Genomic DNA, 17,210 nt, shown 5'->3' with positions numbered 1-17,210 from the left:
TGTAATATAATGTTTAATATTTGTGCTTCGGTCGGGATTCGATCCTGCGTTTTGATGGTGTCTCGTTTGTACCGCGTTTGTGCGACTGGGCATGCGCGAAGGCACTAAAGCTCGTATTGTCGAGCGTTTGTCGAGCGTTTTCGGTTTTGGGCCAATCAGCAGCTCGTATTGTCGAGCTTTTGTCGAGCGTTTTCGGTTTTGGGCCAATCAGCAGCTCGTATTGTCGAGCGTTTGTCGAGCGTTTTGGGCCAATCAACGGTTAGTATACTCAAGCGTTTGTCGAGCGTTTTGGGCCAATCAACGGTTAGTATACTCAAGCGTTTGTCACTCATAGCAACCAACAAATCCAACGGAGAGAGTCTGACCAAAGAGTATAGAAGAACAAGAGGCGAAACTCAATAGAACGTTCCATTGCAACAAACGCGCCCAGCAGCAGCGCTACGCTTCTGACATTTTGGGGTGAAAGCGCCTCGGCAGTGTTAATGTGTCGTTCGCGAACGAGCCGCTCTAAAAGCCGATTCTTTGAAAAGAGCCGGACTTCCCATCACTATCCACTTGCTTTTTCCTGTCGCTATGGCAATATCAGCTGCTTTGTTTTTTTAGTTTGTTTTTTTAGAGTAACGTTACATTAAAGATCAAATCCAAACTGAATGATGACAACAGAATACAATCGCTAGATTAGTGATCATCAAATCCCTTTTAACAGTTTATTTCACAGACTTAGACAAGTTTTCTACTTTTTTTCCCCACAAAACCTTTAGTATTAGCATTACAAACACTGAATTAATACCAACATATAAAAGTAAAGGACGTGCTATATCAGATAATTGGGAATGTTGGACAATATTTATATATAACAGCAATAGAATAGCTTTACAGACAACTTTTTTTTTTTTTTGCAGTAGCTACTATCTTATATTAATGACCACTATGTAAACAAAAAAACACAGCCACTGTCCACCATGTTCTATAAGATCATCATGTTTGTAGCATGATCCATGGGATTACCCATACAGAAATTTAATATATGTCAATATAAGTAAATTACATATATAATGTCAGTGCCCATGTATGTCTGCTGCCTATATGAGAATATATGCAAAATTCATATATATAAAACACATAGACATATATGAAACAATATAGCAAAAATGGCCGTTTTCATGTAAGTGCCATATATTTTCCCATATATGCACATACATGTTAAGTATATGTAGCCTAAGACGCATATATGTATATATGCATGTACTTATTTCAATGCATCAGTATCACATGCATGTATGTTTACATACATTTATTAAATATGTGGGAAACAAATATGTATGTCACATATTTATACTTAATGTTGTCCATATATGCGAGGAACCAATACTATACTGTAATACATGCAGATATATGGTATCATATGGATGAACTCAAATATTTTCTTCACATGTTTGGACACATAATGTTCATATATGTTGCAGGCATATATTGTGTTCTCAGATTAGTCAAATATATGTATAGATATGTCATGCTATTTAAAATATAAGTACATATATGGCCATATATTACATTTTTGTAAGGGTAAAACGTACAAAATATATTTCAGGCCTAGTGGAGTTGGTAACTAATAATAGTAGTAAATGTGTAAAGTTGCTTAAAATGTAAATACTCAACAAAGCAACTGTTATCTGTGCTGTTGTCCAGTGATCCAGTTGGAATTTTCACCCCAAAATGGCGGCCGCGCTACCGAATCGCCACCTAGTGGCTGTTACCAAAAAAGCATCAGAGTTTCGCCTCTTGTTCTTCTATACTCTTTGGTCTGACTGACTGAGTGAGTGAGTGAGTGAGTAAAACAAAAATAAATAGAATATTACGAATGTACTGACATAACATTGTCTTCCCAGAGTACTTTTACAATGTACTGACATGGAATTTGTCGATGTATTATTACGTCTCTCCGTCGATCTCTGGTTTTTATATTTAAAGAAACGTTAACGTATGTTAGTTAATTAACGTCAACGTCAGGCGTCCTGTTTACACATTTAAATCATATTTACACTTTGAATTTCGACTCCAAGCTGTAGTAACTACATTTACATGGTCTAAGGAAGATAACCAGGTAGTCTGATCAAAGATTAAATACATTTTGAGAGATCGCTAACATGTAATGTAATGCAATGCATTGGAAATTAATGGGACAACATGTGGCGATCTCTGAAAACAAAATTAAATTATGAAAAGACTATACATTTAGTATCTTTAGACCCTTAAGATTATAATATCACCACGTGAAATCAAAATATAAAGATTAAGTGTATGTTTTATAAATTAACAATAAGCCTGTTTGTTTAATGGCTGCCAGTGAATAGGGGGCTGACCCTGGGGTCATCATTTACCTGTTGTGTCACGTTATGTTAATTTGTTAACGTTAATATTTCAATAGTGAATGTGTAGTACTAGTATATCATTAATCTAATGTATGATATTCCTGTTAATATGGCAGTTAACATGTAGTTTAACCTGTAATGCTCGCTTAATGCTGTGCTGTGTCATTGTAGAGATGGTTTTTGCAAATTTTAAAATGACGGCCTCGCAGCAGCTTGTCCTGCGGGCCTCTGATGAGGCGGTGGTCTTCATCGCCGCTAAGGGGCCACGCGGGACCGCCGCTGCTGCGAGGGCCAAGAAGCCAGAGGAGGTGGAGAAGGAGGCCCAAGCCCACGTCGTCTCCAAGGGCGGTGACCCTGGTAACCACATGCTGGTGCTGGGCTGCCACAGCATCCAGTTTGGTAAGTACCAGGGTCAAACGTTCCGTTGGCTCCTGGAGAACGACGTGGGCTACACCACGCAGTTGGTTGCCAGCCACCAGCGGGAGAAAAGTGTCTCCGACAGCCCCCTTATGGCCAACAAGGACGCACTCGCCCGGTACTCGTGCGCCCACCCTGCTTTTGCAGAGCAGCTGCGGTACCACCGGGTGCACGAGGAGGCCCGGGCTCGCGCCACTCAGCCCGGGTGTGAGGGCGAGGCGCTTGTTGGCTTTGGGGACTACAAGGAGGCCACCCTGAAGGACCTGTACGACTCTAAGGAGAAGAAGCACCAGACGTAAGTCCTGTTGTGGTGAAGGGCAGTGGACTGTTGACAGGGTGCTGTGACTTGTTGATATGCGTGTTAATCTTTGATCATTGTCTTGCAGCTTTGTCAAGTGGCTACGGCGGAAGACACCGCAGCCTGGGACCTCGATGGACGCCGCCAGGAAGTACATCCTGGATCGAGACATGGAGCGGTCGGCAGAGGCGACTACTACCCCCCCACCTCCCACCAGCAGCAGCAGCAGCACCACCACCACCAGCAGTGGCCCCAGCAAGGCCGCTGCCTCCACCACGCTGCCGCCTCGCAAGCCGATCGCTCCCATGTTCTCGGCCCAACTGGGAAGGCGTCCAATGGCCCCAGGTGAGCTGCAGGCCAAGGTCAGGAAGCTGATGACCACACCAGCACGGCCTGCAGTTCCAGGTAGATCTCTTTCTTTCTCTTTAACACAACAGAGGTTCAGTGTACAGGATTAACTAACCATTGCCCAACCCAATCTACATCCGTCAGAGACCAGCGCCCCTCGGTTCCGCCGCCGCCCCCCACCACAGAGGTGACGGACAAGGAACTGGTCCAGATGGCCACTGACTTAGAAACGGGTAACTGGCACCACACTGGACGTGTCACACTGTAACATTTGCCTTCAATATATATTCTTCTGTGAGTATTTTTGTATTAACTGTAATGGTTTCATTTACTGGTCGCTACAGCTGATGCTTGAAGGACAAAGGTAGGTTTGGCAGGTAATGTAGCCGTCTTTGTCGGAGGTAGATGTGCCATCCTCACTAACGTAGTGGTAATGTAGATTTGATTAAACACCTTCACATGTCTACTTCCCTTGGCCCTGCTGCATCTCTTAACATCCACCTTGTAGCACTAGACCATCTGCCCTATCACTGTCATGCTGCACGTCATCTAATCACTGGCATGCTGCACGTCATGTGAACAGGATATATGTATGTTTGTATGTATGCCTATGGAAATACAGGAGTAAGACACTTTGGGAACAGCTGGGAAGGGACCTTTGACCCTGTTTTAATTATTCTGATTTCTTTTGATTATTTTAATTTCTTCTATATACAGCACTTTGAATTACCACTGAAATGTGCTATATAAATAAACTTGCCTTGCCTTGCCTTGCCTAGTATTTACCCTAGTATTTACCTTTGGTGGTCTTAAGTGTTAACTATTGATGAATAGAAGGTGCACGGGGGAAAAGAAACCCGCTGAGTAAAGACCTTGAGAATAGTAAAAAGCCTCTTCCTGTCAGTGTCTCACTCACACAGCGTAACTTCTGTGTGGTGACTGGGTCCTTCTTGCAAGAATAAATACCTTTTAAAAGACAGTTTGTTTCAGAATGTCTCTTACGCAGTGATGATGGTTTGATAATGAATTTTCGCCACAACATTTATATGCACATGATGTAGATTTTTAATGAATTTTGAATTGTTACTGTCCCCCCAATGTTCAAGACATGGTTACGGCCTTTCTTCTAAAACCTTGGTTCTTGGTTCATTCTTTTTTAAATATCTTAGAAGTATGATAATGTAAAGAATGTTTTATTAGTCTTTCAGTGCTAAAGAAGATTCAGAGTTATCTTTAAAGGTGCTTACATCGGCTAAAGAAACATCGGATGGTAAATGCGATCATTGGGAATACTTGCAACATTTTCTTTGCTTGGAAGCAGACCATCTCTTCCTGTTACTTCTTTCAACCCAAGTTGAAGGTGTGAAATCTACTGTGAGCCAGTGAGACGCTAATGCGAGACTGACAGGAGAAAGTCTCAGGCGGTGATATAGCTTTACTTCTAAAACATTGGTTGCATTCTTTTTTCATATGATAATGTCAAGAATGTTTTATTAAGTCTTTCAGTGCTTTATATACATGGCATCTCATTCTCTTTCCTTCCCTGTTGTCTTTCTTATTGCCCTTTTTGAAGAGGCAGTACAAATGATGTACATGGTTACAAAATGAAAGTATTTGGTCCAAACACACAGTGGCGGTCTTAACATACAGGCATAGGTGGGCGGCTGCTTGGGGCCCCCTACCAGCGGTCATAGTAGGGGGCTCCCAACCATCCTCAAAAAAAAGAAAAAGAAAAGAAAAAGCCCCTTATCATCATGAACGCTTCAAAAGCATGGTACATTTTATTCATATTCTTAAGAAATACGTTGAAACGTTGAAGTAGTAGTTAAAATGTCCAGTTCATCTGTCCCTACAGACACACCCCCTAAGCAAAGATGACAAACTTTTTTACGGCTACTGTGAGAAGAAGTCAACAAGTAGGACTCTCTCTGTGTCGGAGGCGTGTGATGTGGAGAACAATCTCTCTTTTCTCTCTCTCAAAGACTCTCACTCACTCACTTACTCTCTCTCTCTCTCTCTCACTCTCAGACTCTCTCTTTCTCACACACACACACACACACACACACACACACACACACACACCGTCTCATTCTCACTCACACACACACACACACACACACACACACACACACACACACACACACACACACACACACACACACACACACACACACACACTCCATATGGATTTGCTTAGAGCTAAATGCCACCTAGCTCTCTCCAGTTCGCCCCTCTCACTCACTTACTCACACACACACACACACACACACACACACACACACACACACACACACAGGTTTGTTTGTAGAATGTTTGAAATGTCAATTTCAAGTGCAATGCCAATTGCAACCTCACTCACTCCCTTACATCAATTATTCATATTGGCAATATTAGCTACATTTACACATTTACATTTAGTCATTTAGCAGACGCTTTTATCCAAAGCGACTTACATTTGAGGATTAAACCAAGCGAGTCATCATGGAGAGGCAAAAACAACGCAAGAAGTGCTCAGAATACAAAGTTCAAACATTGCTCAGAGTAGCATAAACCAGACAAGTGAAGATTTCAAGAAAAAGTTTTTTTTTTCTTTTTTTTTCTTTTTTTTTCTTCTATGTTAAGTGCTCACGGAGGAGATGAGTTTTCAGTTGTCTTTTGAATGCTGTCAGGGATTCTGCATTCCGGACGAGGGTGGGTAGGTCATTCCACCAGCATGGAACCGTGAATGAGAATGTTCTGGACAGTGATTTTGTGCCTCGCTGTGAAGGCACCACGAGCCGTCGCTCCTTGGCCGATCGTAGGCTTCTGGTAGGAATGTAGACCCGTAGGAGCGAGTGAAAGTAGGAGGGAGCTGAGCCGGTGGATAATCTGTAAGCAAGTGTCAGCGCCTTGAACTTGATTCGAGCAGCGAGTGGTAGCCAATGCAGGGAGATGAACAGCGGAGTGACGTGGGCCCTTTTGGGCTCGTTGAAGACAAGACGAGCAGCAGCATTCTGGATCATTTGTAAGGGTTTAGTTGCACATGATGGAAGACCAGCTAGAAGAGCATTGCAGTAATCAAGCCTAGAAATAACCAGGGCCTGGACAAGAAGTTGTGTTGCATGCTCAGTTAGGAAAGGCCTGATCTTCCTGATGTTGTGCATTGCAAACCTGCATGATCGAGCTGTCTTTGAAATGTGGTCTGTGAAGGTTAGCTGGTCATCAAAGATTACTCCAAGATTTCTGACTGACCTTGATGGGGTGATTGAGGATGAGTCTAGCTGGATAGTGAAGTCGTGCTGTAGAGACGGATTGGCAGGGAGAACGAGAAGCTCAGTCTTTGCCAGATTGAGCTGCAGGTGATGTTCCTTCATCCATGCCGAGATGTCCGCCAGACAGCTAGAGACAGCTAGACAGCTAGACAGCTAGGTATATGGCTGTTTGTGGGGGTTTACCCTAACTACTTATCTTGCTGGTTATATTGACATTGATTTGATCTTAAAAAAAAAAGAATAAACAGTGCTGGTTTTCCTGGCATTTTGGCAAAGACAGGTGTTATCTGAAACCTTATTCTCTGTTGGGTTCCATCGTGACTATTAGTTTGTTTTGTGTGTTCTTTGCTTTCCTTCATTTTGGAGTAAAGAAGTGTATGCGCAGGGTTTAAAGGGGAAGTTTTTTTTCTCCTCTCCAACCCCGTAGATTAGCTTTACCTGCCTATCCACCATTCAGTCGGTACATTTTTTTAGAAAATAATTTGTTTTTATAACGAAGTCTCAAATATTAAACTGTTTTTATCCTTTTCACTTAATACTCTAACAATTGCAGAAAATAGTCTTGGATGTTTAAACTGACGTTTAGAGAAATAGCCTACAATGATTGACAAATATGATATCCAGTCATAGCCTACATCTATAACTAGCCCACTTCAGTTTAGTTCAGCGATAGCCTACACAACAAGTTAGACAACCTTTCAGACCAACACAATCTCATGAAAGTGCGTATCTATACCACGAATATTATTTCTCGTGCCAATTATAAGCCAAAAATGGTTTTAGCGTGCATATGCTACGCACTGAAAACCCCTTGGGTAGGATTAGGGTGGGGAGTGCGTGCGTAGGCTATTACACGCCATAAAGTGCGTAGCCTATCATATGCACGCGAAAACTGCGTAGCATATGCACGCAAAACCTCTTTTTGGCGTATAAATGGCACGAGAAATAACATGCGTTGTATAGATACGCACTTTCATGAGATCGGGCTCTTCAGTCTCAACTCTAGCATAATTTAGTTTTGAACATCGACTTTTATGATGTTTCTTTAGTTTGATCTGTCAGATGAATCATGATGCTCGGAAGGAGAAAGCTGTAACAGTCCTGAATGCAGCGAAAAGCGTTTGTCCTGCAATTCCTCTCAATTACGAAGCTTGGAATTCATTTAGCCTATGTAGAGACATTTTTTGACAAGTTTGTGTTTGTGGTGAGTGAAAATTAAAATACACTTTGTATATAATTCTCGTTTTCTCTCTGTGTTTAAGAAAAACAAGCCAAGAAGAACGACGCACATTTGTCAACCAAGACAGCGAAAACAACACATGGTAAGTGAATTTCAATTACTTTATACATTAGCGTTCAGTCTATATAAACATATTTGATAAATTCGTGTCGATATCTGCTAGTTTGAGTAAAAGGGAACGAAGAATCGGAATGATCATTAACGTTGCGAATACTGTCAGATTAAGATACTGAGGAAACATTAGGATGGTAAATGCAATCATTACAAATACTTTTTTGATTGGAAACTAAATGTTATAAGTGTAAATTCAGTAAATTCCAGTGAGCCGCTCTAGCGCCAGACTGCAGTGCGATGCTGCGCTCTAGTGTGAAGGCTGCGTATTGCAGGCTTAAACACTGTTTTTTTCACTTGAAACTGTGTGCAATATTAATATTTACAGTTATTTCATAATTAATAACTAATAATTAATAAAAATGAGGAACGCTTCACGAATTTGCGTGTCATCCTTGCGCAGGGGCCATGCTAATCTTCTCTGTATCGTTCCAATTTTAGTATATGTGCTGCCGAAGCAAGCACGAACTAGGAGAATCGAGGAGAGCTATTTATAGCCAGGACCTCCAGGAATGTGCCTCAGTGTTGGTAAGTGGACAAACCACTTTATCTACTCACTTATGTCAAATGTGACTGTAAATCATGGTGATATGAACCCTTAAACCTATAAAAACCATGATATTTTCAAATCAGCAGTTTTGTTTTGGTTTACCGTAGTATAATCTGTGATCTCTAGACCATATGCAAAGAAAGACTGTCTCTACGTGCTGGGATAGGACATCTCGGTGTGACGCAGAGACGCTCTTTGTCTGGTGTTACGCGCCCTCCCCCGCAGAATGCGCAGGACTTTGCCCGTCTACGGGGGAGGGCGTTTAACAGGAGACAAAGAGCTCCTCTCTGCCTCCCACCCATGGTCCCACCGAGACGTCCTATCCTATCAGAGCTAGTAGAGACAGGCTTCTATCGCATAGAGTCTACAGCTCAGATTATACTATCACATTTACAGTCACATTTGTTATAAGTGAGTAGAATAAGTGGTTTATCAACTTGCAACCACTAAACCACATCCCTCTGGGTCCTGACAGGCTTCTTTCACACATGGTCTACTGCTCAAATTTGATCAGTCAGATCACATTTGATATCCGCGTTTCTGGCACAATAGGCTCAGAGACCAGGAAACTCTTTTCAGAACAACTGTGGCAGTGAAAACACTGTGAAATGTCTAAGAATCACCAAACTCAGAACAGCCACTAGAAAGAGTTGATCTGACGTCAGGATCAACGGGGGTTGTGCAACATACTTCCGTATTCGGGTCAAATAGGTTGCAGCGCTTCCGGGTCAGGTCTTTTGTATGTTTTTCTGTTACTTTGAAGATGCCTTTAAAGGAGCTACCGAAGATGAGCAAAACTGATGTCCAGATTACATTCGGATATTAAAATTGAATAAAACGCCGACACTAAAAATAACTAGCTAGGTTAACTTAAAAGTCCATAGATATCACGTCAGTTCATACTTCTGTTGTTAACAGCAGATTTTTTTCTGCAAAGCTTAATGTGGCCATGGGTTTTGTTAATAAATCCATCAGAGTGATGCCAATGATGATGGTTAAATCAAAGGGGAGAAGGTACATGTTATGTGGAATATGACTAAAAATGACCACCAAACCCTGTCTAAACTTATTTGAAAAAGTAGTGGGCCCGGTGCAATGTATAGTCAGGGTAACCTGAGAGATACAATACAAATTGTTTCAAATTGTTTCAAATTGTTTCAAATTTGTTTCAAATTGTTTCAAATTTGTTTCAAATTGTTTAAAGCTTCAAATTTAGCTGTAAAGCAGCTCTAACAAGCCAACAGTGTCATTATACAGCTCAAGTGTGCTCTGTGTTGATTCGGTTCATAATAACTGTTAAGATAATCAATTGTGCATACATACTGTGTATACAATGTATTTGTGCACACACATGTACGTGTGAGTGACGTGACACACTCCTGTGTGCTCCACTGCACACTGAACAAGCAAAAGACACAAGATATTACTGTTTTACATTTGATTTGTCATATCCATGTGTAGTTTGGTGGTTTGTGTGTAGAGTTACTATGCAAAAACACAATTTTTTAGAAGTGTTTGCTTTTGCATTAGTGTGTGTGATGTTTTGAGTATTGAGAAAAGGAGCTATAGCTTCAGAAATTGTTTATAAGCATTCAATATATATATATATATATATATATATATATATATAGGCTATGTAGTAAATAACACCCAAAAGACACTCACTTGTCGCCATCTAGTGGTGTTATTGTTTTCCAAGTTAGTTTTGCCATCACAGGAATAAATTACGTTTTAAAGTATTTTAAAACAGGAAAAAATAAGTTATTTTAAGTTGTAACAACTTTTTACAATATTACGGTTTCACAGTATTTTTGATCAAAAAAATGCATCCTTGGTATTAAATGTCAAAAAGGCAACAAAACAAAAAGTCACTCACTTGCACTGGTCAAAAATACACTCAAAAGTCACTCACTTGCACTGGTCAAAAATACACTCAAAAGACACTCACTTGTCGCCATCTAGTGGCATAATTAAGTTTCCCCACTGTCTTAAAAATAACTCACCCTGAGAAATATTCAGTTTTACCAAAAAAAATATATGAATCATTTACCCCTTTGTGGCCATATACCGATTCTGATGTTTTACGAATAATCAATTTGCAAAGACCTTTAAACCGTTTTCAACATTTAGCACTAACCATATTAAAGAAACAAAGACCATTGTTGGCATTATTTGAGGTATAGGCCTACGATCAGTCGGCACTTTTGTGTGATACGTTTTTAAAGCTCTTTTCACTGCCAGTTTTCACTGGTAATTGTTCACTGCAATTATATTGACGAACGCGTGCAGGATATTAAATAATAATAAAAAAAATCTCGTTTTGTTATTTTGACCAATCGCTTTGCAAAATGGTTCACCGTTTCGAGGCAGCCGTTCGCAACGACACACGCTGGTGTCTAGATACTTGTTCAAATGCTCGCCGCTGGGGGGCGATAACCCTTTTGTGGTCAGAAAAGAGTCATACCTCATACGGCATAGCCAGAGAACAACAGTAGCCTACTAACGCGTTAGGAACATCAGGATAGTAAACTTTTGAACACTATAGAGGAGCTTTACAACGTGTCCTAACCGGCCCTAACCTAACGCGGTTACGAAAACGTTTTAATTCGATACGAAACCGAAACTCTCTCTCTATATATAGCCTATACAGTTTAGTCCAAAACGCCACGTGACTCACGTGCTGGCCAGGTTTTGATAAATACCAGGTCCCAAAAGTGATCTTTCTAGGGGCCAGGGGGGTTTCATGTTCCAAACGAAGTTTAATTAATAGATGATTTAATAACATTCATTTTATGTACCCTCAGCTCCCCTACTTCCAGCGGGTATTCCCTCATGTTGTACCAAACCCATAAGACCTTTGTTCATCTTTGAAACATGACTAAAGATGTTTTATTTCTCTCTATTTTTTTTATTTTTTATCTAATGAACATTTTCAAGCTTAAAAAAGTAGTCTATAGGTTATGAATAGATCGGTTCCATCTGGTTTAAGCAGTTTAAAAGTTTCATGGCTCAATCACAGATTTAATTTAAACTTTATTCATATACAAACTTTGATAAATGCAAATATATAGAGCTCATCAAATATGGTAAATTGAATCCGTAGGCTTGATGCATAAGAACCAGTGAGTTTTTTCTCTCTCACACTTTTAACATTTAAAATAGACTAAGATAGACTAAAATATCTTCATTTGTGATCCGAAAATGCACAAAAGTCTTATAGGTTTGGAGTGACAGTGAGTAAATCACTTTAGGCTCTGAATTAAGATTTTTGGGTGAATTATCCCAAGAATTAAACATAAAACATACTACATTGCATCAATTTTTTTAAACAAACCCCTGGTTTCACAGACAAGGCTTAAGCCTATAAGACTAAAATGCATGTTTGAGCTGGTTTAACTGAAAGCAACTTGCACTGATAAATTTGTCTTAAAATTAGTCTATTGAGTCATTGTTTTGTCTCAAGATACACACCTGTAATGTTTTTTTTTTCTAAGGCACATTTTAAAAAGCTACTTAATGTCCTAATTGAGCTAAGGCCTTCCAGACCAAATTGGTCACCGTGATTTTGCCAAGTAAGATGTGTCGATATCCTTTGTTGACCCTGGAGCAACATTTAATCAACCAATCACAAGCCTCCGATGTCATCAGCGTGTGACGACCAAATGCAGTCATTTTGATTTAATTACCAAAGCTTGCTATTCTCCATAACTCCTCACAGTCTTCTGTCTCAAACTATTACACACGTTCTGTTTAGCCTTAACAATTTAATCCAATTTAATAATCATTTTTAAAAATACCATTAACTCCAGGTCTTTAAAACAGACTAATATTATTTTGGTCAGAATAAATTATGTTAAAAAGTAAATGCTAAATTATAGGCTAATGTTTCCTTGTGTTTTCAGAGTTATTGAAGGAGCCAAATGTGGTGATTGTTCAACCAGTAGATGGTGGTGTGCACCAGTGGTGTTGGTGTAGGTCACCTGTTCATATCACATGATATTTGAAAACTTCTTTTGGGTTGTGTGAAGGGGACAGGTGGTTCATACATATGGTTCTTATAGATCCACTGCTTTTAAACTCATTTTGAAACTGATCTTGCTGTGGATATTGTTTTTTTCCAAACTATGAGCGATCTTGCCACCTCACTGTGGCTTATATAGGAAAGCCACTACAGTTATTGCTATTCTGAAAATGATCTTTTAATTCAGTAACACTGAATTTTAAACTTTCTGGGAAATCACGTTTGATACAATCCTTTGCATTTTTTCCCACGTTTTTCTTCCTCTGTCAAACAGTTTCTCATCGGGTTTCAATGTTTCTGTAGTAGATTAAAGAGTAAATGGTTATATTCCTGTTCATAGCAGCATTTTGTTCACTGGTATGATATATATTTAGTGTTGAGAGATGATCAGCCGTCAATCTGTGTAGTTTATCAGTGATTCATGATGGGTAAGAATACGGTTTGACCTCTGACTCTGATTTGACTGTTTTTTGAGTCTTTTTTTTTTTACTGTAAAGCTGTTTTGTGAGGGAATCAACTGTGAGGTTCATAACAGCAGGACAGGAAGAAACTATTCACCTACAAACTGAACAAAGATTAAACAAATGGCCTCATACAAGATGTTTGTCCACCAACAGATCAAAGCACATTTCTGAAGAAAAGTGACCGCAGCAGTTTCAGTCTGACTCAGTTTAACTGCGAGTGTCACACACACCTCGGTACGACTGGCAGTGTGAGATGGCAGATGTTTTTAGGCTACTGTTTGCAACATGTGAATTACTATTATAAAACCATTTAAACACCCACAAGCATGATTTAATCATGAAATTTAGCTCGACTAATCTAATATTCATGCAATATACCCTTCTTCTTGTAGGACATATTTTAACAGCCTGAAAACTACTTTTATTATTTTATATTTGATATATGTTAAATGATAAAACGCAAGAATGTTTTCCACTATTAAAAACAATTAAAGTCTGAATAAGAACCAAAGAGCATTTATACCTAACTATGTATCATGCGTAAAGAGTGTGTGCTTTTGATCCACTAGGAGGGTCAAACTCTGTCGTGGGAGGATTCACACACCAGATGAACAGATCGAGTGTGTTTGGCGGATAGTCTTATTCGATTTCACCGAACAAATGTAGAAAATGGTTTGCACGCTTGTTTTGTTCTGTTTGTGCTGGTGGCGTTTGACTGGTGAGTTATAAAATCATTTGTACGATTTAATTTTATTCCCGTTTCAGCGAAATAAAGCCTCTACTGTTCAAATTAGTCAGAGGATTTTCATTTGTTGTTCTTCCCAGATAAATCAAATCGAGCGGAGATATTATGTTGGGATAGGCTATACTCTGAGTTCATGACTTTCAGTGACACGGTTTTCTAAAGTTCCCAGCAGATTTAAATGACCTGGTCATGTAAATTCACATATTTATTTTGTTTTAAGCAGATATAATTTTAAAGTTCAAATTATTAGTTCTCACAACCATCTGTAAATTTCCTTTTCTTTTGTTTGGGATGTCAGTTCACATTGAATTACAAACTAGAACTGATTTCAGGCTTTGTAAACCAACAAGAGCCATAACTTATTCCTGTTGAGACCTGTGAGACGCACGCACCGGTCTCTCGTGCCGCTCTCTCCCTCGTCCTGCTCGCCACAAATAGAAAAAGAGATGTTTCACACAAATCATTTTAACACTCATATTATTTATGTCTTTAGCTGACTGAGTATTTCAAGGTTTACATCACAGCTTCATTCACTTCCAATGCAAGTGGTAATATTTGTTCTGGTAATCATTATAAATTATGCTAATTACTAAATGGTGAGTTTAACTTGTACCGAATCTCTAAAATTCCTTTAACGATTTACATACTGAGGTGATTTATCATTTTATAGTTTGAGATATCAGAAACACTCACTGACTGTCAACACACCGAATATAAGATTGTTGTGTAGATTTACCCCTATTTCTAATTTATTCTCTCATGTTTTTGCAGCTCGTCTGCCCACTCCTTACATTACCAGAGATTATTCTCAAAATCTTTCATCACACCAGAATTGTTCACTGGTGTGTTCATCAGCGTTGAGTGCGAGTGATGCGACTCTCTCCTGGTACAAAGGAATCAGTGTATTGTCCAGCATCAGTGTGAGTGATCTCAGCATCAGTCTCTCTTTATCAGGATAAAAACACCTACAGCTGTGTGCTGAACAATCCCATCAGCAACCAGACCACACATCTGGACATCAACACACTCTGTCACACATGTGCAGGTACCACAGCACTGATGATATTAGTTGAAGTCAGTGCTGATATTAGCGTTAATTGACTGATCTGATCTCAGTTTGATGTTTTTATTCCTCAGACTCCGTCCACTGTTGTGGTCCTACTGAAGCTGTGATCCGATTGGTCCTCTCTGCTCTGGTGGGCGTGGCTACTGTCATTGTTCTGGTTTATGACATCAGATCCAGAAGAGCTGGACAAGATCAAGCACATATTCACTTATCAGGTACCTAACTGATGATGTCATTTCTCACAAACTGTTTTTGCATAAATATTTGTTAGATTTATGGCTTTATGTTCATCTTTTTCAGGAAGTATTGAAATCTAAAGCAGCCCACTGAACATCAAAGGTTCTTCAAGTGTATTTCTTGTTTTTCTAGTGTTTTCCTTTTAAATGTAGTTTATTACTCAAGCTTGTGCTCTCCCTTTGCATTTTCAGTGTCTTGATATTTTTAAATACAGTTTGAAGGGCTTTATTGTTCATATTTCAGATATGTAAAACAAATGAATAAAGAGACACACAGATCTCACTTTACTACTACTGCTCTCCATTTGTCATACTTTGCTTAAATAAAGTTTTCTCACTCTGAGGTTCAAGAGTCTCTCCATGTTTTATTACATTTATTATGTCGAACCGTGACTCCTGGAGGAATTAAAACGTTATACATATTTTAACAAGTTCAGCAGTGCACCTCGAAAAGCTTTACATTAATAAAACAAAATTTATTAATGTTTACCTTACTATTAAGCTTATTCTTCTCTAAAACATTTTTTTTTTAATTATTGTATTTGTGCAAGATCCTCTGCAAGATTTTCTAGTGCAAACCATCACATAGCCTACAGCTAAAACAATTTTTTTATTAATTTATTGAAAAATGTACATTATTATTACATTAGAGTTTTCCTATATGGACTGTTTTAACACAAGGTTCAACAGAAACGGATATCTCATCCAACACTCATGCAAAATTTCACTCTTCTGCTCTTAGTTTTCATACGGGCCATAATTCATTTGAAAATGTACGATCAACAAAATCTTGTTGATTCTCATGATGTTAAAGGAGATGGACGTGTGAGGGGAAAGGGGAAAGCCAGATAAATATCACAGGTCAGTCGTGTTTCAGATCAATCTGAGTGTTTTCAGACATTTTAAGCATCACTATCGTGGGGTTTTCAGTGAAAGAAAGAAAATGTTTCTTAAATATGTTCTGTTATAGCGTCTGGTTGGTGAGTTTGAAATGTGTTTTTATGCCTTAAGTTGCTTCTGTTCTGGTACCATGTAATAAATTACTGGTTAAATTAGTCAGAGACTATTCATTCACTGTTCTCATGTGTAAATGACATCGAGCGCCCTCTGGAGGAATACGAACATAATGTCAGCAGTGCGCCACTTTTTTAAATTTTTTATAATTGTATAATTATAATTTTAACTTATTGAATTACTATTAAACTCATTCTTCGTTGTCTTATTGATGCAATATATATATTTTTTATATATTTATTAAAATGTTATTTTTGATCCACTGCAAGATTTTCCAAAATATACAGCTAAAACATTATCACTATTTTTACTAAGGTACTGCCTAAATTTCATGCATAACAGCATCATAAAATTAGGTTTTTGAAAATACACAAGATTAGATTAAAAGACGTCAGCCGTTACGAGTTAATCAGATCTGTTTTAATAACACTATCACATGAACATACAAAGATCTTTCAAGTTCTTTTCCCTTTTCCAGAAAATAATAGTTTATTTGGGCTAAATGTAAAAGCATGTTTTCCTTGTCTGATGCAACTGAGGTCGTGGGGTTTTCGTGAGAAGTTTGGCCTATTATGATACTTAAGCCATGACTTTGAAATTAAAAAGTATTAAATAAAAATTAAATTAAAAAAGTAAAAAAATAAAATAAATTCACCCAAATTTAGATTTCACCCCTCATTGCTTAGAACTGTCTAAATGAATACATGATGTTTGCTAATATTATCCTAGAACTGTTTGACATGGACAGCCACCTCTGATAACAGATAATATCTTGTATATATATCAATATAATATCTTGTAGTCTAGAAACTTGCATTTTTGGTAAAGCAGCTTTGAAACGATGTGTATAGTGAAAAGCGATATATAAATAAATGTGAATCGAATTGAATACTTTAAATTGATGAAAATAATAATAAAATAATAAGAGGCACAGACAATCAGACAGCCTTGAACAAATCAATCATAGTTTTACTAAGAGTAGCTAAATATATTAAATAACACAGTACAACAACAGTATAACCACGAACTATTGCTTAACTAGCCTAGTAGGCTAAGTAAAATTATGGCATTATGCTT

General features: G+C 38.6%; 1 protein-coding gene, 1 long non-coding RNA gene and 1 other non-coding gene across 7 annotated transcripts; 2 read left to right on the top strand and 1 right to left on the bottom strand.

Annotated features, from left to right (window-relative positions):
- The first annotated feature begins 2,872 nt into the window (after positions 1-2,872).
- Positions 2,873-8,885, top strand: LOC143735312 (uncharacterized). 5 transcript variants are annotated; one of them, XR_013203085.1, is made up of 5 exons: positions 2,873-3,084; positions 3,176-3,432; positions 3,580-3,668; positions 3,780-4,025; positions 4,061-5,176. XR_013203085.1 is itself a non-coding variant. In XM_077225458.1 (4 exons), exons 1-4 carry the CDS (start codon positions 2,882-2,884, stop codon positions 8,532-8,534), a joined length of 576 nt encoding a protein of 191 aa, XP_077081573.1. In that variant the 5' UTR covers positions 2,873-2,881; the 3' UTR covers positions 8,535-8,885. The 5 variants fall into 5 exon arrangements, 3 of the variants coding, with proteins under 3 accessions (XP_077081573.1, XP_077081574.1, XP_077081575.1); XM_077225458.1 differs by lacking the exons at positions 3,580-3,668; positions 3,780-4,025; positions 4,061-5,176 and adding exons at positions 7,949-8,008; positions 8,479-8,885; XM_077225459.1 differs by having other exon boundaries at positions 3,780-5,176.
- LOC143736391 (U6 spliceosomal RNA) lies at positions 8,396-8,502 on the bottom strand. The gene has a single exon (XR_013203421.1). It is a non-coding gene; the product is annotated as a U6 spliceosomal RNA (small nuclear RNA).
- A 5,703-nt stretch (positions 8,886-14,588) lies between the features above and the next one.
- Positions 14,589-15,462, top strand: LOC143735385 (uncharacterized). The gene is made up of 3 exons (XR_013203150.1): positions 14,589-14,862; positions 14,955-15,098; positions 15,184-15,462. It is a non-coding gene; the product is annotated as an uncharacterized LOC143735385 (long non-coding RNA).
- Positions 15,463-17,210: the final 1,748 nt, after the last annotated feature.

This window comes from Siphateles boraxobius, unplaced genomic scaffold (assembly GCF_051911475.1).
Source record: "Siphateles boraxobius isolate OS27281-9 unplaced genomic scaffold, OSU_SipBor_1 13, whole genome shotgun sequence".
In the NCBI taxonomy this organism is placed as follows: domain Eukaryota; kingdom Metazoa; phylum Chordata; class Actinopteri; order Cypriniformes; family Leuciscidae; genus Siphateles; species Siphateles boraxobius.
This window is presented reverse-complemented; position numbering and strand designations above follow the sequence as displayed.

What these genes read in the sequence shown, in the direction of transcription:
- LOC143735312 (XM_077225458.1), top strand. Translation starts at nt 2,882, where the DNA reads ATGGCCAACAAGGACGCACTCGCCCGGTACTCGTGCGCCCACCCTGCT. An exon ending in AAGGAGAAGAAGCACCAGAC is followed by an intron (nt 3,085 to 3,175) that starts GTAAGTCCTGTT and finishes ATTGTCTTGCAG; the next exon opens with CTTTGTCAAGTGGCTACGGC. An exon ending in GACAGCGAAAACAACACATG is followed by an intron (nt 8,009 to 8,478) that starts GTAAGTGAATTT and finishes TTCCAATTTTAG; the next exon opens with TATATGTGCTGCCGAAGCAA.